Raw genomic sequence first — 25,460 nt, forward strand, 5'->3', positions numbered from 1 at the left:
CAAATTTTGAAGTAGAGGGATTGTGGAGACGAATTTGGTATAGGGGAAATATGGGGAAGACGTGACAGTAGTGACGAATTTGTAAATGTGTAGATTTTTGTACATATGGGGTAAGGGCAAGGGTAGTGTAGGTGACAGGGGGGTGACGTACGGTAGGGACGAGCTTTCTCACTTCGCCCTCCGTACGCATTTCGCCTTGCATTGCCTTATTGATGTGTACCCTTGTGACCTTACCCCTCGCTCAATTGTCTTTCCCCTTTTGTCTCCCACATGACCTGTGCGCCGTTGGGCGCCGAGGGGAGCGTGCGTGGGTCGGCCATTGTGCGCCCGAAATTCCCAGAACCAGCTGTCTGCATCGATGCACCACATTATGGACCACATGTCTGTGGCCGAGCACCACCTATGGACCCCATGGGTTGGGGCATGGCCCCTCTGCTGGAACCGGCCATGAGGGCCCGAAATCTTGCTGGCGGACCTTGGCCACAGGGCACCGATGCCCCACAGGTGAACCACACGTAGTCGGCCCTGTGGGCCATAAATAAAGAAAATAAAAAGGACACATTGGGCACACTTTATTGCAAATAGGCCGCCAGTAAGCAAAGCAAAAGAATGACAACTGGAAGAAATAATAATAACCAGCAGAGGGAGGCGAAGAGCAAGAGACACCTGCAGGGTTAGGGGTTGTTGAATTTATTTTATTGATGAACAGTGGTGACTGCACTGATTGGTGCTTGAGGGTGTGTTGGTGCGTTATAGGTGCTTTCATGGTGCATTGATGCAGAGCAGACTGTCTCCCCCCCCCAGAAAGAACAATTACAGGTCCTGGGTTAGTTTTGTAAATAAAAGTAGCGTCAATTGTAGATAATGCTCCCCACCGTCAGTGTATAGTTTGAAGACCATTCCGCAATTCGGTTAACTGTGGGCGTAAGTCTGTTAGGCAGGGTGCAATGGAGCAGCGGGACACATTTATTTATGTTTTAAAACTGTCGCACTCAGGGTCAGGTTAAAAGTAGAGGGAACTACACCTACGTGTCACACTAAATAAAAGTTGTAGGCCCGGGACGTGCCTAAGAGGAGGAGGGTGCAGTGTTGTGGATATGAGGACTGTATATTTTTTGATTGTGTGTACTATTGTGATTATTGTTTATTCTGTGCCTCCTGCCTCCGGAGCTGTGTAAAGACCAAAAGGGCGTCCCATAGTCCACAAGCATACACGTCAGCCAAGTAATAGAATATACCTGTTGATAGTTATCTCTTATTCTGTGTTTTAGGGTAAGGCTGTGTCTCCCATTAATTGAAGTACTCCATTGCACCAGTGAAAGAGATAGATTCCCTTCCATTCCCATCACCAATTACCTCCGATCCAATTGCCGCCATTGGCCACGAGGCAGGGTTGGGGAAGAAAGGCGTGTCTCCACCTCGTCGTAGAGGGGGAGGAGTGAACCAGCCCCACTCGACCAACCATGAGCCAGGGGTTTGGCTACAGAGGGCGGAGGAAGAGCGGTCGGGGAGGTTCGCAAAGGTTGAGGGGCGGGGGCCTATATAACCCAAGGCAGGGGTGTGGCCAAAGGAGATGAGTTTTTACCGGCAGACACAAGGGAGCCCAAGCCGTGGAGAGGAGTCAGAGAGATTCGCTTTTACAAGAGACTGGAAGAGTTGAGCTTTTACCAGAGACAAGACGGTTGAGCTTTCACAGAGAAGAGAGAACCCGTCACACCAAGGCTCCACCAAGCTCCGTGTTGGCTCCACCAAGCTCCGTGTTGGCTCCACCAAGCTCCGTGTTGGCTCCACCAAGCTCCGTGTTGGCTCCACCAAGCTCCGTGTTGGCTCCACCAAGCGTTCACCTCCAGCCATCCACCTTCTGCCATTCCTGGCATTCCCCGCGTGAGTCAGTGTTCTGTTTGTTCTGTCCTGGGTTAATTAAGACTGTTAGATAAGCTAGTATTTTCCCTGTGTCACCTGCGTCTTATGTGCTTGTAAATAAACGTGACTGCTTTCTTTTTGCTTATGTGTGTAAATAGTAAATAAATTTAGTAGGATTTCCAACCTTTTTGTCTTCGTTTTCCTCTTTGCATTGCGTCGTTTTCGTCTTTTCCCTCATTGAGCAGCTGGGGTGCGATACGGCCAAAGTCTGGGTGAATCGGGTGAGTTTTGTTAGGTCGCGGTCTTACACCACCGCTCGGTCTATAACATCTAACCGCGATCTGTAACAATATATATATATATTTATAAATAATCTATATTATAATAGCCATAGATGATTCTGTCTGTCTGTCCGTTCGAAGGTACCGTAAAAACTGCTGAACCGATCGCAAAGATATTTTGGGTGGATAATCCTGGGATCCCCAGGAGTAAAATAGGCTATTGAAGGAGCTGTGCTCCCACGTAATCGGAAGAATGGACTCGACAAAAAGCTGGAATTCGTCCGAGTTTCTTTATTGTCACAAAACAACTCGGGTACTCTGAAAAGCCCGTTTATCGGGCAGCAATATATTGTTGCGAATATGGAATTTGGCCTCCATATCCGCTTGTAAATATTCCCCTATTTTCTCCAATACTCCCCAACTTTCCCCAATCCCCCATTCCCTAGTCCCATTGCATGTAAACAACAATCAGTAGAGCCGACCTTCCCCTTATTCCCCCATTAAATGTCGTGCCCAGGTCCACCGCACCACACGTAGACAACTTTCGGACATCTTCCTAGTTATTCTTAATCTATGTCAGTTAAGGCCTCGTTTCCATTAATTATGACTCTTCGTTGCACCAGAATGTGATTATATGGCATCAGTAGTGAGTTTAGGACCTTTCCCATACCTCTTTCCATCTTCTTCCCCAACCAACTATGGCTGCAGCAACGGAGGGGATGGGGGCGGCGCGGCGGCGCGGGGGGGGAGGATGCGTCCTCACACCGGCTCGATTAGCGCCATTGACCACGCGCTCCACGGGGTTACCACGGAGGGGCTGGCTGTCAGCTCCTCCTCAAGGGCGGAGCCTGGTAACCCCCCGCACCCAATCAGAAGGGCGGACCGATTCCATCTGGGGCGGCGCTAGCGAGCCGAGGGCGTGTCACTCCCCGCCGGATATACGCGGCCACGTAGCGGACGTGACGTCAGATGCGCCTCAGCTTGGAGAGAGAAGCCACCGCCACCCCCAGCGCGACGAGACCTCCCCGCATCTTTGGACCGGACCGGACCGTACTGTACCCTGCCCCGAGCCCAGGAGGACCTGGAGCCATCGATCCTGCCTTTCCTAGCCATCAAACCCCCGTGTGAGTCAGCCGTTGTCCCGTTTGTCTGTCGTCTGTCCGGGGTTAATATAAGAGTGTGTCTAAGTGCCTGTCTTTCTGTGATTATACCTCTAGCCCCTGTAATCTGACCTTTCCGTACGAATATAATCTCCTCCGGAGGTCTTGAGAATTGAAACATTGGTGTCGTATTGTGTTATTGTAATCCAGCCGGGTGTCTTCTTTTTCTTATTGAGCCAGCATCGCGCGACTAGTCAACGTTCGGGCACAATCGGGTAACTTGTGCAGACGTGGTCATACCATAAAACCGCTCGGTAAATAACATCCAAGCCACGTCTGTAACAATATATACACACATTATCCCGGAGCGTTTGCCCGGGAAAGGCGAGAGGGGGCGTGGCCGGGCGTCCTGGCCGCGGCCTGGCAAGTCGAGGGCGGGCATGCCCGGGCGTGCCCAGGCGTCCCGGACGCGGCCTGGCAAGTCAAGAGCGGGCGTGGCCGGGCATCCCGGCCGAGGCCTGGCAAGTTGAGCGCGGGCCTGCCCGGGCGTCCTGGACGAGCCCGGCATGGTGATCGCTCCGCGTCCTTGGTAGGTGCAAGGCGATTGTGTAAACCCAGCGGTAGCCGCTACACTATTTCGTTTTCCCAATTTCAGCTTTAGTCTCCAGCATTCTCAGGTTTGGACTCCCGCATAACATTCGCGTTTGCATGACGTTCATTGTGACGTCTTCTTACGTCGAGCAACGGTACCCGCCCTATGAAAAGGCTAAACAGCAAGTTGGTGAAGGACTATGGGCGGGGCTTCAATTGGGAGGCCCAAATGAAAAGGCTAAATATCGGAAATTGAAGGCTTTTTTTCTTTTAAACGATTTCTATAAACATCCGTTAAATCTCGATCGGTGCAGTCGTTTGTGCGGCACCCGGGAAAATAACGTCATGCGGGAGCAAGTATCAACAGATGTGGCAGTGTGGGAGTCCACGTTTGCACCGATCACTGCACCGTGTGCCGCACAAACGGCTGCACGGCTGCATCGATCGGATGTGGCATGAAGGAGGATCTGCACTTCGGCATGAAGGAGGATCAGATCTAACAGATCGCTGTCTCCATCGATCTTGCCAAGGCCGTAACACCTATCGGCTCAAAATCCTTTTAACTGTTGATTTGGTACAGTTACAAGTATCGGGAATTTGGTACACGTATCGGGAGTACATACGACATAGCGATTGTGAACACGATTATCGATCACGATTCACGATCACAATCATAGTGTATTGATAACGATTTGAAACACGATGGAATAATATTTACCGATATGAACAGTGATGTGGCTTTCATTGAAATTCTAAAGATACTGTTTAGATTTTGATGATTTGCGTGTGATATGATTCAACGGATGTTTATATGAATCGTTTAAAATAAAATAAAAAGCCTTCAATTTCTGATATTTTGCCATCGCCATATGCAGATTCGCCACGGTCCCACGATCGATGTTTCTCTACGTGAACGTACCCGTTTGTTTGCGAACAGGTACGTTTTACATGGAAGTCCTTCACGAACTTGCTGTCCATGTCTGACGTGCGACTGAAGGTGCTACAGGAATGTGGAATTTATTGATTTCATGCTTTAGCATTCACCGTATCTGCATTGCCTGTTCGCTTCTGGCCTCCCACATGTGCGTAGCACGGGTATTTCTCCAGTATATACATATATATACATATACATATATATATATATAATTATATATATATATATATATATATATATATATATATATATATATATATATATATATATGAAAGTACATGGAATGAGCACACAAACAACATCAGCCACAACCACAACAACACCACAAACACCTCTCCGGCCTTGCTCCCCCAGCTCTCTCTGGGCTCTGTCCCCCCAATATTCCTTCAGGTCGCACAAGATCTGCCTGCAACCCTCTTATGGTTAAATTGCCAAAATCAAGACTCTCTGCTCACCTTCACTCTTTCATTCCCCTTTTCTCCCGCCTCTGGAACAAACTCCCACACTCACTTCAATCCCACTCCTCCCTCCAGGTCTTTAAAACAGCTGTTCACCACCATCTCTTATCTTCCCCCATCCAAAACCTTGATCTTTTCTACCCCCGCTAATACACCCCAGATACACTTTTTTTGAAATTCCAACTTCTTTCCTGGAAGTCCTTGCAGTGTTGATATGCTTTATACATCTCCCACCTCCCCCCAAGCCCTTCCCTCCCACATTTCTCTCGATGTCCTTGCTCTCAAATGATGTGTTTGTGTCCCGCTCCTTGTATTTTGTGTTTTATGTGTCGGTTGATTTTTTGAGTGATTAAGCTTAGCTCTTTCACGAGCCTCGATCTTCTACACACACAAACAACAAAAAAAAAAAAAAAAAAAAAAAAAAAAAAAAAAAACTTACATCGTCAACACTCAGATAGACATGTAATGCGTTTGTGAAGGAGAACATACTGTCTTCTGATTAAACCCATCAACGAAGCGACTTGACGCACGCCTAGTGCGTATACAGAAACATATTTATAAATATGAAATAGTTATTTGGGAGTTTTCGTGTTTTCTCATGACCAACATGCTAAATGTGACTGCGATTGTCTGTGATCCCACCCATTCATCAATCAATCACCCTACAGAACCATTAGAAATGCTTCATAATTACCGTATAGTATCAATTTCTGTGCAGTATCGACCTTGTAGGGAGGGATAAAGGAATTGGTGTCATTGCAACATCTGCCGAATGATCATCATGGAAATGTTTTGCCTTTCTGCCTGATCTGACAAGTCTCCAATTCATTGCATGATTTGCAGAACTATTATTGGGTTGATCCAATTCCATGTAATAGTATGAGCTCTTCCACGAAACTAAACGATGTACTGTATACTAAAAAAAATTAATAATAAATAAATAAATAAATAATTACGTGTTTTTAATTTTACATGCTATCTCAAAGTGCTTTACATGGCGACAGTGCATCCAGTTTTAAAACTATTCACTGCTGCCTCCTGTCTGTCTGCCTTCTTCAACTGACGAGTCAGCATGCCTGAATGCCTTCCCCGACTGCAGTACAGTGCTGTACGTGGTGGCTCACCCCTTCCTGACCATTCAACCTGAGACTGTACCACATTGTCCAACGTTCTCCGAGATACTGGTCCAGTTTCCTTTTAAAATGATCTGACTGCAAATTTTTTACGAGGGATGTTCAAAGAGTTCCAAGAACAAGATAACCATCCAAGACACAAACATTTCAATTATTTATGATCCGTGTATAATGAGCAAGAAATTACAAATTGATTTTTATGCACAGTCGTCAGAGTTTTATTTTTGGCATATCCTGCACTATTGTGAGCCTGTCATTATCTCCGTCACCAAAGGAGGACGTTGGTTATGTATTCACCACGGTTTGCCTGTCCGAGTAAGATATCTCAAAAGGTTGTGGACGGATTCAGACGAAACATTTATTTTATATTTATCACGTATATATATATATATATATATATATATATATATATATATATATATATATATATATATATATATATATATATATATATATATATATATATATACAGGGTGGGCCATAAGTAGCCATACATAGGGTTTTTAAAGGTGGTCGCAGACGTACAGCCACAGATGAAGATACAACGGACAGAATACTAACGAAGCTTACACGGAGTCCTCTAAAAAGTACACGACGGTTGTCTGCAGAAAGCGGTGTCAGCAGATCGAGTATCAGGTGCATTTTCAAAGCAAACAAATGGCATCCATACAAATTGCATATGGCGCAGCATCTGAGTGAAGACGACCCGGTTAGACGGATGGATTTTGTGAATGGGTATTAAGCAAATTGAACGATGACGCAAACTTCTCATTTGGGATCTTGTTTACCAATGACACCAATTTTTACGTCAATGGAGAGGTTAATCGGCAAAACTTACGTTATTGGAGTAATTTCATAAAAGTGTTTATTTTCCCTATGTATGCTTACTTATGGCCCACCCTGTATGTATATATATATATATATATATATATACAGACTTGGCATTTAATATGGAATAAAAATTTTTTTCTCGACTTGGGTTTACTTTCTTAACTCAGTATATCAATCTGGTGAGTTTCTTTTACACTTTGGTGATTTATTTATTAAAAGAACCATGTCACTGATTGTCTGTCGCAGCAAGAAGTCAACAACAGGATTATATCACAGGTGGCGCGGCAAAATGTACGGACAGGTGCATTTGATAATTGGCTTCACAGTCGGGTATACAAGGGTTGTTGCGTTCTGTATTAGTGGAAAACAACTGCTGCACATCTCCAAAAGTTATTGCCGCTTCCTCTGGCGATGGTCCGTCAACTCGACAATGCTGTTTGTCATGGAGTGGTGGCTTTACGAAATTACGGCATGAAACAGCGTGCTATTGCTCAGCAGTATGGCATCACTCAAGGTCAGGTGTCAAAGATCCTGAAACGAAATCCTCAGAGGGGTGTCCCTACTCCAATACCGAGGGCAGGACGTCCCCGCAGAACCACAAGGAGGGATGATCGCCAGCTGCACCGGTTAGTCCGCAATGGCCGCACCAGGTCAGCTAATCGGCTTAGGGCTGAGTGGCAGCAACTGACAAATGTGCCTGTATCCAGAAGGCTACTCAACCAATGACTGGTTCAAGCAGGCTATCGTGCCAGGCGTCCCGTGAGAAAGCCACGTCTGACCAGACAACACCGCCAGCGCCGATTGCAGTAGGCCAGAGAGCACCGTCAATGGTAGCCAGGACACTGGAATCACATGATCTTCAGTGACGAGTCTAGATTTCTGGTCTATCGCCAAGATGGCCACGTCCGAGTGCGTAGACAAGTGCATGAAGCCTACAACAAAGATTGTATAGTGCCAAGAGTCCAAGCTGGAGGTGGTGGGGTGACCGTTTGGGCTGCTTTTCATGCAGGGGGCAAAACTGACCTGGTTGTTCGGAATGGAAACCTGAACCAGTTCAAGTACAGGGCCATTCTGGAAGAAACATTGCTTCCATTTGCTCGTGCAGCCTTTCGAGGAAACTTTGTCTTCCAGGATGACAATGCACGGCCTCATTGTGCTCGCATGATCCAACACTTTCTTGCTGACCATGGTGTAGTGCATATGGAGTGGCCTGCCATGTCCCCGGATATGAATCCGATAACGAACTTGTGGGCAGAATTAACACGTCAAATCGACCACTTGGACCAGCAGCCGACCTCTGTGCGTGAATTGCAGCAGGCTATTGTCACTGCATGGCAAGCGATTCCTGTCCAAACCTTGGCAAATCTCATGAACAGCATGCCTCAATGTGTACGTGCTCTCCTGAATGCTCGTGGGGGTTACACGAAGTACTGAAATGTAATTTTACTGTCCGTAATCCCAGTCGTAATTTAACTATCGTTTTTGTTAAAAAAAATTTTGGCTAATGTGCAAAATAAAGAGATACTTCTGGAAAACGTACAGAAGTTTAACACAGTACTGTCCATGAATTGAGTTCCATATCAGTTTACATCACTTTCAAGGATCAATTTATTTGTTTCAAAATGTCAAATGTGGTTTTTGTTTCTTTTAAAGGTCACATCAACAAAATCTAGAATAATTTCAACATAATTCCAATGAACTTTTGGTTCGAGACATCTTGAAAAGTAAGTTCACCCTCACAAAAAAAATATTCCATATTAAATGCTAAGTCTGTATAATATAAGTTCAAAACACACCTGGTCACAAGTGTGCCGCACTGACCGGGTCCTCAGTCGAGGTCCTCAGCATCATCCCGTTTCGGCCCTTCAACCTCGATACGGTCAGCTAATGTGGGCCAGCAGGGGCACGTACACATCCACATGCAGCAACTGCATCTGTATGCGTACATACCCCCACCCCCAGCCGGTGCGAACAACGACAACAACAACAACACCACCACCTCCACATCCAGAATCCACAGCACCAAACAAACACGGTGGAACACTCAAACACCCACCTTTATACCCTTCACCACTCACCAACAAAACACACCAGATCATTCATACACACACATACACACGCATACACACACATAAATACAGAACACCAACCAAACAACCACCTACACTTGCATCATACACCACTCAACACACAAAAACACACACTCATGCAAAAATTAATTCATGTAAAAACACACACCCTCACCCACTCACTCATATACACAAAATAAGAAGTAATAATGGTAACAAAAAAAAACAAAACAAAAAACACAACGAACCTACACCGTTCGACGTGCCTCCATAAACTTCCTCAATAACCAAAATGAGCCTTTCAAGGCAACCTGGGCCACCTTGTCAAACATCCTCCTTCTTTCTGTCCCACACACTCCCAGCCTAGCAAGAAATGCAGAAAAGGAATTGCCAATATACCCTCTACACCCCACCTCAAATGGCTGACACGAAACGCGCCAACCCTTCTCCCGGCACTCTGCCTCCAGCTCACTGTACTTTCCTCTCTTCCTCTCATGCACCTCCTCCATGTTCTCTTCCCAAGGTACCGACAACTCCCCTAAGATGACCTGTCTTGTTGCACTTGACCAAATGACAATGTCAGGCCGCAACCTTGTCACACAGATCTCCTCTGGGAATACCAATTGTGGCTTTCGGTCTGCCACCACCTGACAATCACAAACATCTGACAGCCCTCTTGCTTTCCACCTCCTCCTCCTCCTCCTCCTCCTCCTCCTCCTCTTTCCACTTGGCCCTCTTTGACAAACCACACCTCTCCCCCATCAGTTTCCTTCTCCACTCTTCTCTCTCTCTCGATCTCAGCACCTCTTGTTGCACCATCTGCACCACCACCGCCAGCACCTGATCATGTCGCCACCTGTATCTTCCTGCTGCCAATGCTACTGAGCATGCACTCGGTGCATGCTGCACCGTTCCCACACCTCCACACAAATAACATCTCTCCTCCTGCAACAACCCCCACAATCTCAAGTTTACTGGTGACGGAAGCACATCATACGTTGCCTGCAACAGAAAAATCAACAATATTGGCTCCATCCTCCAAATCTCTTGCCACTTCAATATCCTCACCCGCACACCTTCCCACTTAGTCCAAGCACCTTGCTGTGCCTGACCGACTGCTTTCACATATCTCCCCTCCTCTTCCTTTCTTCTCAACTCCTTCTCAACCATCTTCCTCCTCTTTCACACATGCCTTTCCCCATCGCTCATGCTCCATCCACCCCAAGCCATGCTTCCCATGCTGTACCATCCCCATGACCTCCTCCTGGTGCAACCGCTCCTCCATCTCGTCCACCTCTGCTCTTACATTCCACTTCCGACTTCCCTTCTTCTCTGGGAGAGCATTCTTTACCACTGCATCACTTGAATCCCGCAACATCATGAACTCCCGCACCCTCACCACCTTAAACTCCTCGGTTAATGATGTCAAGGGAAACTGGAGTTTTCCACCCTGACCATTAAAGGCAATGTTCGTCAAACAGTGTGGCACTCCCAACCACCTCCTCACAAACCCACTCACCACAACCTCCACCACTCTACATGCCCAATTGCAATATCATACATCATCAATGGCCACATGGGTAATGAACGTAGAGCAGCAACGAAGGCTGGAAAGGGAGGAAATGCGAATGGTTCGATGGATGTGTGGAGTATCGTTGAGAGAGAGGAAGACAAATGATGAATTGCGAAAGATGATGGGAATATTGCCTGTGATTGATGCTGTGAAGAGGAACATGTTGAGATGGTTTGGTCATGTATTGAGGAAGGATGAAAGTGACTGGTTGAGAAGAGTGATGGAAGTTAATGTAGAAGGAAGTAGAGGACGGGGAAGACCGAGAAAGACTTGGCTAAAGATGGTGGAAGAAGAAATGCGGGCAAGGGGGTTAACAAGGAGAGATGCAAAAAATAGAGCAAAATGGAGAAGATTGTCATGGGGACCGCAAGGCTAACCCCCGCTCTAGCAGGGAACATGGCCTTAAAATGCATGTTGTTGTTGTTGTTGTTGTATCAATGGCCACAATACTCGTGGCATCAACCCAAACTTCAAACACCATACCTTACCTTCAACTTACCTGGCAAACCACATCCATCAATCCTCTTCAAACCTCTCAAAAGCTTATTTCTGACCTCCTCCACTCTTCCCACATCATTCAACTCCACTGTATACCATCTTCCCAAACTCTTCACAGGGGCCTCTACCAATGATGGAACCACCTCCCCTCCCAGCTCAAACCTGTGCATGTTATCCACCACTCCTAGTCTCACTATCACACTCCTCGATTTTCTTGCTTTAAATCCCATTCTTGCCCACCGCATCAACCTTTCCAGTCGTCCCAGTACCTCTACTGCTGCATCAGCGGACTGTTGGACAACTGTCAGGTCATCCATGAAAGCAAACATTGCTGGCAACCTCTGACCAGGGGCTAGCTCCACTTCTTTCCCATGTCCACTCACCACACGTATCAACAACTCCATAACCAGCACAAACAAAATCGGGAAGATGGTACATCCCATCGGGATCCCCACTTCCAACTTCTGCCACTCTGTTACATAGGACTGTGTCGCAAACCGCATCCAAAATTGCTTGATATATATATATATATATATATATATATATATATATATATATATATATATATATATATATATATATATATATATATATATATATATATTGTTGCGGATATGAGGACTGTATTTTTTTTTATTGTGTGTATTATTATTATTGCTCGAGTCTGGCCCCTCCTGCCTCCGGAGCTGTGTAAAGGTCAAAAGGGCGTCCCATAATTAGTCCAAAAGCATACACGTCAGCCAATCATAGAATACCCCTGTTCGATAGTTATATCTTATTCTATGTTTTAGGGTAAGGCTGTGTCTCCCATTAATTGAAGTACTCCATTGCACCAAGTGAAAGAGATAGATTCCCTTCATTCCCATTCCCAAAACCTCCATTCCCCCTTTCGTCGATTGGCAATTACCTCCCCTCCAATAACCGCCATTGACCACGAGGCAGGGTCGGAGAAGAAAGGCGTGTCTCCACCTCGTCAGAGGGGAGGAGTGAGCCAGCCCCACTCGACCAACCATGAGCCAGGGGTTTGGCTAGAGAGGGCGGAGGAAGAGCGATCGGGGAGGTTCGCAAAGGTTGAGGGGCGGGGCCTATATAACCCACGGCAGGGCGTGTCCCGAGCAGATGAGCTTTTACAGGGAGACGAGAGGGAGTCCAAGCAGTTGGGTCCAAGAGATGCGCTTTGAGTTGGGTCCAAGAGAGGCGCTTTGAGTTGGGTCCGAGAGAAGTCCAGAGTTGAGCTGCAGCTCGAGCCACCGAAACTGCGTTTACAGCAGCTCGAGCCACCGAAACTGCGTTTACAGCAGCTCGAGCCACCGAAACTGCGTTTACAGCAGCGTGGGCCTGGACGGCAGTTTGGAGCAGGGCCGCAAAGGAACGGCGGCTGCCCAACGAGCCGATCGTGTGGCAGTACCCGTGGACCTTCCTCTCCCTCCAGCCATTCACCTCCTGCCAGTCCTATAATCATTCCCCGCGTGAGTCTGTCCTTGTTTGTTCTGTCCCTGGGTTAATTAAGACTGTAGGTAAGCTAGCGTTGCCCTGTGTCTCTAAAAAGCTTCTGTATATTATTTTATTATCCTTCCTTCTTCCTTGGTTATTTTGAGCCTGTAAATAGTAAATAAATTTAGTAGTATTTTCAACCCTTTTCTCGTCTTATTCCTTTTCCTCTTTGCATTCGGTCGCTTTAGAGTTTTCCCGATTGAATAGCGGTGGCGCGATCCGGCCAAAGTTTGGGGTAAATCGGGTTTTAGAGTCGGGGAATAACTGTTCGGTCGCGGAGCCTCCGCTCGGCCAATATAACATCTTTAACCGCGTCCGTAACAATATCTATCTATAATTCCAGTAATCTCTGTGTGTATGTGTGTGTGTCTGTGTGTTTGTCTGTGACCGCTGTTTCTCGACAACCACGGGTCCGATATACTTGAAACTTGCCAGGTATATTGCTGGGGACCCGAGGATGTGCCTTTTCAAGGTTTGAAATTAATCGGACAAGTGGTTCCCAAGGTATGGTCACCGTACTCGCAAGCCGTTCGCTTTGGCTTTGCGAATGGACCAAACCATTTCATGTAAATAGAGGGGGGGGTTCTGTGGTCGTTACTGCCACGTGGTTTCAAAGTTTTTTTTTGTTGTTGTTGTTTGCACGCATGTTTTTTTGCACCCACGTACGGGCACGCCCTAGTATATATAATGCAAGCAATCTCTGTGTGTCTGTGTGTATGTCTGTGACCGCTGTTTCTCGACAACCACTGGTCCGATCTAAATGAACCTTGCCAGGTATATTGCTGGGGACCTGAGGATGTGCCTTTTCAAGGTTTGCTATTAATCAGACAAGTGGTTACCAAGTTATGGCCATTTATTTAGCAAACACATATGTTTTGTACGTGAACAAAGGAACAGTGAAGGACGAGAGCGAAGACCGAAGGAACGATGAAAGTTTTAATACTTTCTGTCTATATACTTAGTCTATATTATAGATTGATTGTAGTTAAACACAATGCCCCCAATCCATTCGTCGTCTACGAAAGCGAAGGAACGAAACTGCGCGTCGTGCACGCGCAATGGAATCTGACGAAGAACGAGCTGCTCGCTCTTTGTGCTTTTCCTTGCGATGAAATTGCAAAATGACAAAATATGTTGGCGCTAATTGAAGAATTGGCCATTAAAACTAATTTGCGATCAATCGTAACTGCGATATGCGAACTTCCGGACAGTGAGGCCTTATTTTTGGTACGTACGTCAACGTACGTATATCCACGTACTTACCTCCCCGCACGTACGGGCACGCACTAGTAAATATAAATATGGGTTTGTTGATCTGGAGAAAGCATTCGATAGGGTTCCACGCGAAGTAGTGACATAGGCATTGAGGAAGTTAGGAGTGGAGGAATGGTTGATGAGAGTAGTAATGGCAATGTACGAGAGAGCGCGCACAGCTGTAAGGACGAAGGACGGGAACAATGGTGATTTTGAGGTGAAGGTGGGAGTGCATCAGGGGTCGGTACTAAGTCCACTACTATTTGTAGCTGTGATGGAGGTGCTGGCTCGGAATGTAAAGGAGGGTTTACCGTGGGAGTTGTTGTATGCAGATGATCTGGTGTTGATTGTGGAAAGTATGGATGGACTGAAGGAGAAGATGAACAAGTGGAAGGAATGTGTGGAGACAAAAGGTCTGAAGGTGAATATCGGAAAGATGAAGGTGATGGCAAGTGGTAAAGCATGTGGTGAGGTGGAAAGAACTGGGAAGTGGCCATGTGCTGTGTGCAGGAAGGGTGTCGGAGTTAACTCCATTCAATGTACACTCTATATATATATATATATATATATATATATATATATATATATATATATATATATATATATATATATATATATCAAAGATATATTTTATTACAAAGATATAAAATAAAATTAAAACAAAGGTGTATATATGTATATATATATATATATATATATATATATATATATATATATATATATATATATATATATATATATATATATACATACACACATTACATTTGTTTATATATATACACACACAAATACATTTGTTTATATATATACACACACACATACATTTGTTTATATATATACACACACACATACATTTGTTTATATATATACACACACACATACATTTGTTTATATATATACACACACACATACATTTGTTTATATATATACACACACACATACATTTGTTTATATATATACACACACACATACATTTGTTTATATATATACACACACACATACATTTGTTTATATATATACACACACACATACATTTGTTTATATATACACACACACACACACACATTTGTTTATATATATACACACACATACATTTGTTTATATATACACACACACATTTGTTTGTTTACACACACACACACACACACACACACACACACACACACACACACACACACACACACACACACACACACACACACACACACACACACACACACACACACACACACACACACACACACACACACACACACACACACACACACACACACACACACACACACACACACACACCTGAAGATCCAGATCTGGATACGGGGATATTTTTAATTTCCTAAGTGATTCTTCACCATTGAGTGATTGGGCCAAAAACAATACATAGCACGATATTTCAAAAAGTTGTGCACGGATCAAGAGAAAACTAGGTGGATGAGTTGGGTAACTGACAAGAACAAGCAGATTTGATTTTGGTTTAGGTCCGAATCCAGATCTGGCCTATCATTGGGATACAAAACAAAGTGTTCAGCTTGGCAGAGATATGCGCTCTACTTAAGTCTGTTCTTGCTTGTAGAAAGAAGTCTTTCAACAACAAATACGATCCGAGTGAAAGCACGACTTTCGCAAAAATAAACAACAAAAAATCGTTAAAAATGTGACATTTATCTGCTGGTTTCATCAAAGTGCATCATATCATACCGTGTCTGGAGATTTTAATCAATACATTATGCTCCCATCAGCTGCCACAGTGTGCATACATATATACTACATCCAATGCAATCATCCTGTATGCAATATATGATCAAGTGCTTTTAACAGGCCTTATTGTTTGTACCAAAAAAAGAAAAAAATAGTCTTGCTTGCCATGAATGATTTATGTCGACAACCTTGCCGAGTCATTCCACTCTTAGCCAATGGTGCCCATCAATCGATTTGTCTTGTGCAACGATTCATATTGACGACTTTGCTGATCTATTCCTTCCTTCCATTGTGTCCGGCAATTTAATGGTCTAGTGCCACGATTCGCATTAACGACAGTGCCGAGTCATTCGCACTCAGAGTTATACAGGTGTATAGGCCTTAGCCGAGTTGGGGTTTTGAGTTATAGCCGAGTTGGAGTTCATTGTAGGAAAACGTCATGAAATCACTTCCCAATATCATCGATCTCAGCAATGGTCGGAAGCCCACATCTCAAAATAATAATGAATAAAAGGTTCGTACCATCTCCTTAGAAATATCTCAGACATGCGAGTGACATTCTGCGAAGCTCGTCGCCTCCGGCATACAAACCGACCTTCATACGTGGCTGGCTTATCACAGTGCCACAGCCAAAATGTGCAGTGCCACAAACAACCCCATCCCCTCCTCGAGAAAATATAGAGCCTCAAGGTGTTTTGGACCCAGACTTGTTCCTTATCTACCTAAATGACCTATAAGATGCTTTGGAAAAACCTTTGCTTTTACTTTGCAGACAACTCCACATTTCGTCGTATCGTACCGTACCCCAATCACACTTCCAGAGAGACCATACCTGCATCACTTCCTGCCGACATGGTGTTGATTACATGCTGATCTGACAAATGGAGCATGGCCTTCAATCCTGGCAAATGTAAATCTCACCCTGACGCTCCAGAAGGAGAAAATCAGGTAACCTACCAATTTTCAGCCTTTTGAACACCTCAGCCTTCACAAAAGCCATGACCTCTCCTGGGCTGACCATATTGCAGGTGACCAAGTTTCCTCCCTCTACCTGTTCGTTCAGCCCCTTGCTAGACTTCAACTGTGACCCTGCAGCTCCTCTGTTAGTTCCTCACCTCCTCCTCCCGTTCTTCCAGGAGCGTCAATCTTCGAAATAGAAAGTCCACCAATTTATTGGTCGAGTCACTAGTGGCTGTCCCTCCTTGTGCTGCGATTCATGTTGAGGACCTTGCCGAGCAAGACATTCCCACCCTTTCATCAATTTGGTCATGCCTGCCCGGTCTAGTGACACCATTCATGTTGAGGACCTTGCTGAGCAAGACATTTCCACCCTTTCATCAATCTGGTCATGCCTGCCCGGTCTAGTGACACCATTCATGTTGAGGACCTTGCCAAAGATATTCCCATTCTTCCAACGACCTATTCAAGGTTTTTCGCGATCTTGCATCCAAATCCCCCCATCAAACCTTTCAACCCTCCCGTCTTTCTCAACAATCCTCTCCAAGAAGTTCTGTCACTCAAGCTTTTGGGTTTCACTATCTGCCATGATCTTTCCTGGGAAAACCACATTTCCAAGCTGGCCTCCAAAGACAGTCGCTGACTGGGCATCCTCCGTCGTGCAAAGTTCTTCCTAGGCACACCTGAGCTTCTCACCACATACAAGGCTTTCATCCGCAGCTCAATGGAATACTGCTCTCCCCTATGGGCTGGTGCTCCTGCCTCACACCTAGCTCGGCTTCACGCTGTTGAAACCAAAGCTTTCAAAATCATTGGAATCTCCCGCGATGAAGCTAACTCCGAGGGCCTTTCACTCACTCACCGCAGACAGGTTGGTAGTCTTTGTCTTCTACCGACTCCTCTCCGGCCTTGCTCCCCCGGCTCTATCTGTGCTCTGTCCCCCAAATATTCCTACAGGTCGCACAAGATCTGCCTTCAAACCTCTTATGGTTAAACTGCCAAAATCAAGACTCTCTATTCACCTTCACTCTTTCATTCCCCTTTTCTCCCTCCTCTGGAACAAACTCCCTCACTCTCTTCAATCCCACTCCTCCCTCCAGGTCTTTAAAACAGCTGTTCACCACCATCTCTTATCTTTCCCCATCCAAAACCTTGATCTTTTCTACCCCCGTTAATTCACCCCAGATCCCCTTTTTTGAAATACCGACTTCTTTCCTGGAAGTTTTAGCAGTGTCCATGTGTTTTACCTGTCCCACCCTCCCCCCCTCTCCCATTCCTCCTCCTCCACCCCTCACCCCCCACCCCACCCCACGCCTCCCCCCCCACCCCACGCCTCCCCCCCCCACCCCACGCCTCCCCCCCCCCACCCCACCCCCCCCCCACCCCACCCCCCCCCCACCCCACGCCTCCCCCCCCACCCCACGCCTCCCCCCCCACCCCACGCCTCCCCCCCACGCCACGCCTCCCCCCCCCCCCACACCTCCCCCCCCCCCACACCTCCCCACCCACGCCTCCCCACCCACGCCTCCTAACCCCCAAGCCCTCTCCCTCCAAAGATCTCCCGATGTCCCTGCTCTCCATCTTGTCTCCCACTGCCTTTATCATGTTTTATGTCAGTTTGTCTTTTTGTGATCAATGTTAATAGCTCTTACACGAGCCTCGATCTTGTATTTATTTAAATTTAAAAAAAAACAAAAAAAAAAAAAACGCGCCATTCATTGAGTGGTCACGTGTCTACCTGGATCCTCCGGTGTTGTTGCTATATCAATCAACCTTCACTCACTCAATATATCAATATATATATCAATATATCATATCGATATATTGATCCATCCTCTCCAGCTCTTCCCCTGAACCTCGATATCTATGCAAAGCCAAAGGGATAAATACAAATTAAATGTATGAGTAGAAGCATAGAGGAGTACAGAGGCGAAGTGTAGATGTATAGCGAACACGGCGGAACAGACACAGACAAACAACGAGCCTGCACGGTAAACGGAACGTGAGCCGGGACGGTGACCTTGTAAAGGTGGCCACGACGACCACCTATGACGAAACGGACGAATCACCAACACATCGTTATCGTACCTTCTCTTTGAGCGAAGCCATGACCCAGAAACTTGCGATTGTCCCAGACGATGTACGGAAGCTTTACCTTTAGATCGTTTACCTGCGCTTAATGTCAGCGCCACAAAGCTAAATAAAACCGTGAGTTACTCACTCGAGCCCAAAGTAATAGCTCCAACAGACTTCAACAAGCGCAGCTCAAGAAATACGCTATTGGTACGTGGTGAATAATATATATAGACATGCTTGCGTCACAAGACGTCCGACGCCATGACGTCAGCCCGTAAACATGATGACGTGAAACCGGAATTTTTCGAAATCAACGTTTTGCGATGCGCCGATGCTTTAGAAATAGTGAATGTTAAAAATTATGAGAAATTAATAATAATATTGAGCAGGAAACGGATTCGCAGACCGTTAATTAGCACACTAGCGGGACGCAGACCAGACAAGAGGGTCTCCCTCTTGGGGCGTACGTGTTGCACAATGACCAGGGTGCAGTTGCACACAATGTCACAATGGCTCACTCTTTGGAATGTTTAGCATCCAATAGCGAATGCGAGCAGACGGGAGCGGCCGGTTATGGGCGGTCATTCAGAGCAATTGAACCCAGCCGAGACTGCTCAAACGTGAGTATGTGACCTGAGCACCGCCTTTGAACTCCTCGTACTACTTTCCACTAAAATGATCCTTGTGCGGATGGCTAATGAAATATTAATTATTTATATAAATATTTAATAATTAAGATTTTTCGCGATTTGCTTCCCGCTTTACTGCTGAGACTCCAAATGCTGAACGATTCCCTCGTACAACATGTAAAAGGCACAAAACCGGATAAGGTGAAGAAATATAATTTAAGGGTTCATAGAACATATTAGTATTACCCCATGCTGTCTTGAGAAACAATGAAATGGGCGGGATCTACGAGCTGCAAATTTGATTGGTCGCGATGGCGTAAAATTCCGGAATATTTTGTCCAATTACTGCAAAACTGAACGTTTTTGGAAGCGCCAAAAAGGCTTTGTGTTCTACAGTGTTCAGGTATATAATTCAATTGAAACAAAATAAAGATTTTAAAGGTTAAAAAAAATCTGCTTTATTAAAATATATGTGGAGATGAGGTTAGACAAGACAATATCAATAAATAAACAGACGAGTCAAGCGGTCGACATATGCAAGTAGATATGAGGGGGCACGCAAAGGTATATGTACAATGAATCTAAATAACCAACTATAGTGCCAAATATAAGACCAGATATCTGCGATCACAAAGCGCCTTTTCCAAATACCCTTGGCGATCGCCCTTGACATACCCTTGGTCCACGATCCAATGATGGCATTTTTTGGACCGTCATATGACATTGACCTTCAACTTAAACTGATAGTGTGTAACTGAAGAAAAAGTGTCCCAATGACCCATTTACAATCTATCCGTAAAACTCAACATCATGAAAATAGGAGGAAAATTATTCACGTTATGATCAAAAAATGTTTTTCGTTAATTGGGTCACAATCTGAAAAAGTAGGTCAAGGTCTCTAATCAAATATCAGGAGTAAAAAGTCAACGCAGGTACACTATTATGATGCAAGAACATATTGGAATGCCAAGCGGTCTTTGAGATTGAGCATTGGCAAAATTGATTGACAACAAAAACCACGTTTTTTCTTCTGGAACACCATTTGACCTTGACCTCGCTATTTTTTTCAGACCGCCATTTGACCTTGACCTCGCTTTTTTTTCAGACCGCCATTTGACCTTGACCTCACTATTTTTTTCAGACCGCCATTTGACCTTGACCTCACTATTTTTTTCAGACCGCCATTTGACCTTGACCTCACTATTTTTTTCAGACCACCATTTGACCATGACCTCGCAATTTTTTTCAGACTGCTATTTGACCATGATCTCGCTATTTTTTTTCAGACTGCCATTTGACCTTGACCTCACTATTTTTTTCAGACCACCATTTGACCATGACCTCGCTATTTTTTGCAGACCGCCATTTGACCATGACCTCTCTATTTTTTTCAGACCGCCATTTGACCATGACCTCGCTATTTTTTTTCAGACCGCCATTTGACCTTGACCTCGCTATTTTTTACAGGCTGCCATTTGACCTTGATCTCGCTATTTTTTTCAGACCACCATTTGACCTTGACCTCACTATTTTTTCAGACCACCATTTGACCTTGACCTCGCTTTTTTTTCAGACCACCATTTGACCTTGACCTCGTAATTTTTTTCAGACCACCATTTGACCATGACCTCGCTATTTTTTGCAGACCGCCATTTGACCATAACCTCTCTATTTTTTTCAGACCGCCATTTGACCATGACCTCGCTATTTTTTTTCAGACCGCCATTTGACCTTGACCTCGCTATTTATTCAGACTGCCATTTGACCTTGATCTCGCTATTTTTTTCAGACCACCATTTGACCTTGACCTTGCTATTTTTTGCAGACCGCCATTTGACCATGACCTCGCTATTTTTTTCAGACCGCCATTTGACCATGACCTTGCTATTTTTTTCAGACCGCCATTTGACTTTGACCTCACTTTTTTTCAGACCGCCATTTGACCTTGACCTCGAAAAAAATTTCAGACCGCTATTTGACCATGACCTTGCTATTTTTTCAGACCGCCATTTGACCATGACCTCCCTATTTTTTTCAGACCACCATTTGACCATGACATCGCTATTTTTTTTAGACTGCCATTTGACTTTGACCTCGCTATTTTTTTCAGTCTGCCATTTGACCTTGACCTCGCTATTTTTTTGAGACTGCGATTTCACCTTGACCTCGCTATTTTTTTTTTCGAATAAGTCGGAGCGGTATGATGTAAATTAAATGTAAATGTGTCTTGCTCGAGGCTATCTAGAGAGGGCAATTTCATTCTGACCAGACAAATCTTAGTCATTTATGGTGAAATGTAAAAGTAAAAAGTTTAAGCTATAAGCCTTCCCCTATATAAAAAAATCAAAGAAAAAAAAATCAAAGAAAAATGTAAAAAGTTTATAATTAGGTCATGGCCTTAAATTAGGTCAAGGTCATAAAATATGCCAACTGCATATCCTCTCTATCCACATTTTGATGCAAATTTTTATTCCAAAAGTTCCAGCAGGCTCCAAAATTGATTCAGCTCAGAAATTGGGAGTGCAGGAAGAATTTTATTCTATTTTATTCTTATTTTATAAATGGTGGTTTAGTACTCCTAGGAGTCTAATAAACTCTGTGGAGTCTAGTGCCTGGGCTTCTAGTGCCCCACAATTAAAAATTGGGGGCACTAATTGTAGAAAACAAACCCGAAAACAGCTATAAGCCTTCCCCTATCCTATTGGGGGAGGCTTAAATACCAGGATTTGCGCAACAATGGGGAACAAGTGAGGGCTTGAGCAAGGCAAGAGCTTGTTATGGGTCCTGTATGGCCCAATGCAGGCTGGTGTTGCACGGGGATGCTGCGGCACAGGGCTGGAGGGTGGCAACGAGAAGAGGTTCGCCAAACAAAGAGAGAGGAGAGGGATGATGCCTCTCCAAAGGTCCAATTCCCACTCCAACTCCAACTAACACGTGTAGTCATGGTCGTCATAAACTAGGTTCTTTATATAATTACCCCCTCCTCTTCTCACCAAAGAAAGCTGCCAAATGCAACCAAGAAAAACAACACAACGTAAGCCCCTTGCCATTTAAAACCCTTGTATGATTTTCTTGTGCCACCTGTTCTCACGGCTCCTTCGCCATCACCCTCCTTTTCTTAAATCACGAAACTGATATTGTATTAGATTAAATAAATGTGAAATTAAGTCAATAAACTGATAGATTGAATTAATATATTGTTGATATAGTTCAGGCATGATGGGACAAATGGCCTTTTCCTGTCAAAGTTCCTTGTATCTTATTGTATAAGTTTGAACCTTTTTACTGTTGGTCAAAGAAAATTTATGGCCTGGAAATCCTGTACAGCGATCAATGTTCACCAATAAAAACCCAAAAAATAATATACCATAGGGCTTAACCTGTACTTTCCTGTAGGAAATAATCCCACTACTGTGGTGAAGAGACCTTCACAATGTGCCTCATACGTGACGTTTCTCTTGGGTAAAACCAACAGTTATTAGTAATCTACCACCTCACCCAGAAATAGGGGAAATTTATCTTTCGATACCAGAACCCAGCAACTGATAGTCACAGATGTCGTTGTTTTTCCTATGCAGGCTGTGGCTGCTGGTTGTATCATTTTTCTGGAAGCACGTTTGTGCCGCTGATGCAGTGCCCCAATTACCAGTGAGCTGGTACTCAATTTGCCAACCTCGGAAGGATGACCGGCTTAGTCAACCCTCCTGGCATTAATTCAACAATCGACCGGGATTCAAACTCAGGATCCTAGGATCCCAATCCAGCACCCTAACCGCTAAACCAACACCAGGCTCATAGTCACACATGTCAGCAGAAGATACCCGAGTGAAGCATCTACCAACAACAAGTGAAAAGCCTTTCAGTCAGTCTGCATCCTCAGATCTAAATATTACAATGCAAGATGGCGCTTGATATCATTGAAACAATAATACGGGACACTCTACAAGCATTTGGAATAATATACCACACCAGGCAGACTGCAAATTGCAAGATGCCATTGTTGTGGGGCTATGGAACATTGAGAAAGGTTTGGTGATCCAGGAGTTGGTGAACAGAGTATATAATTAAAGGCTTTCTCCAATCCATATCGTGTGTTTAATAACAACAAATGCAAACTAGAACGCCACTCAGTAGAGCGCAAACTCCCGCTGTGGGTTTCGTTGGAATAATACGTTTTGTTTAACATCCCCTCTCCACAAAACAATAAATGAAAAAGAAAGTAAGCCCTAACTGTCAGAGAATTTATTTTGATATATCTCGGAAATGGAGGAGAAAAACATCATTTAAGAATAAGATTAAAAGCTTTAATGCAGTAAAACAGAAAAAATCTTTCCCAAAAAAAATTCCTGGATCCGGAATAATATCCTGAGCTTCACCAAAAACTAATCAATTCTTCCTTATCCCAAGGGCAATCATCCCACCAACTTTCATCCAAATCCGTTCAGAACTTTTCTAGATATCTTGCTCACAAACACACAAACATACGAACACACACACACGGACGGACACGATCGAATGCATTACTCCCTGGCGGGAGTAATAAACCTGAAAATCGCAGAGCCAGAACCAGAATTATTTATTTGGTCTGGGAAGCCCATGCGAGGTTTCTTCTTCTTCAGCCTCTCACAACCCTGGGTGAATACAGTTTGCGATCTTTCAAAAAAAAGTTGGAATTTTGCAAAATCGGTTTATTCGTTTGTTAATATACCTCAGCCATTGACAAATCTGGAATTATAATTTTATTTGAGGTTCAAATTAACCCGGGAGATTGTGTCAAACGATGCCTACAAGTCTGTACATGTGATAAATAATTAATCGTCCACAGTCAAGGACTCTTCTTCTTCACGCAATAACAACTTCTAGCTTCCAGACCGTACATCCAATGATTTTCAAATTTTGCACACTTGTTACTCTTCCTGACTTCTACTAGAGTATGAAGTTTCACGGCGATCAATGAAGTGGTTCAAGAGCTATAAATGTTTTTATTATTTGCGTCTAATTAATGATGTCTGCCAAACCACGTGACCTATCGCAAATTCCAAAAGGATATTTTAGTAGACTGATATGCTGAACAGATCTGTGAAGTTTCCCCTTGATTGGATCACAAATGAGGGAGGAGCTAGGTTTTAAATGTTTGTGCTTAAAAACGTCATAACTCTGAAACCATGTGATGCATGACATCATGCTCACTGACGTTTTTGTTCGTCATGGGTATGCGATTCTGCCTGCAAAGTTTGGCCTCGATCCGTTCAGGCGTTTTGGAGAAAATTGGATTTTAGTGTTTTTCACTCAAAACAATATGGCGGCCGAACCACGTGACCTGTGACGTCATAATTACCATACAAATATTCCAAAGACAGAGTCCCTCCTATGGTGAAAATTTGCTCTCAATCGGTCCAATTATTGCAGAGAAAATGGTTTTTAAAGGAAAACAGAAAAAAAAAATCCCCAAAAAATTCCCCAAAAAAATTCCTGGATCCGGAATAATATCCTGAGCTTCACCAAAAACTAATCAATTCTTCCTTATCCAAGCGCAATCATCCCACCAACTTTCATCCAAATCCGTTCAGAACTTTTCCAGATATCTTGTTCACAAACACACGAACACACACACGCACACACACACACACACGGACACGATCGAATGCATTACTCCCTGGCGGGAGTAACTATTAACAACACTCGGTAGAGAGCATGCCTCTGCCAAGCTGAGCAGTTTATGTTTGGTATCCCACTGATAAGCAAGATCTGGATTCGGACCTGAACCAAAATCGAATCAGCTTGTTCTTGTAAACAAACCAACTCTTCCACAAAGTTTTTTCCTAAGTCGTCCACAACTTTTTGGAATATCATGTTATGTATCGTTTTTGGCTCTATCACTCAATGGTGAAGAATCACTTGAAGAATCAAAAAACTCTCTGATCCGGATTCGGATCTTCACACCAAAATCGAAGCATTTCGTCCGAACCACATACTCGACCTCTCCGCCAAATTTCAGCCGAATCAGTCCACAACTTTTTG

The 25,460-nt window shown here is 44.4% G+C and overlaps 1 protein-coding gene across 1 annotated transcript in view; it reads right to left on the reverse strand.

Annotated features, from left to right (window-relative positions):
- LOC137424648 (solute carrier family 2, facilitated glucose transporter member 1) overlaps nt 1–19,068 on the reverse strand; it is a 101,604-nt gene extending 82,536 nt beyond the window's left edge. Inside the window, exon 1 of the mRNA XM_068112338.2 lies at nt 18,823–19,068. Within this exon, the coding sequence (XP_067968439.2) occupies nt 18,823–18,843 (21 nt within the window). The 5' untranslated portion in view covers nt 18,844–19,068. The remainder of the gene's footprint in view (nt 1–18,822) is intronic.
- Nucleotides 19,069–25,460: the final 6,392 nt, after the last annotated feature.

This window comes from Myxine glutinosa, chromosome 4, assembly GCF_964187855.1.
Source record: "Myxine glutinosa chromosome 4, kmMyxGlut1.1, whole genome shotgun sequence".
NCBI lineage: Eukaryota > Metazoa > Chordata > Myxini > Myxiniformes > Myxinidae > Myxine > Myxine glutinosa.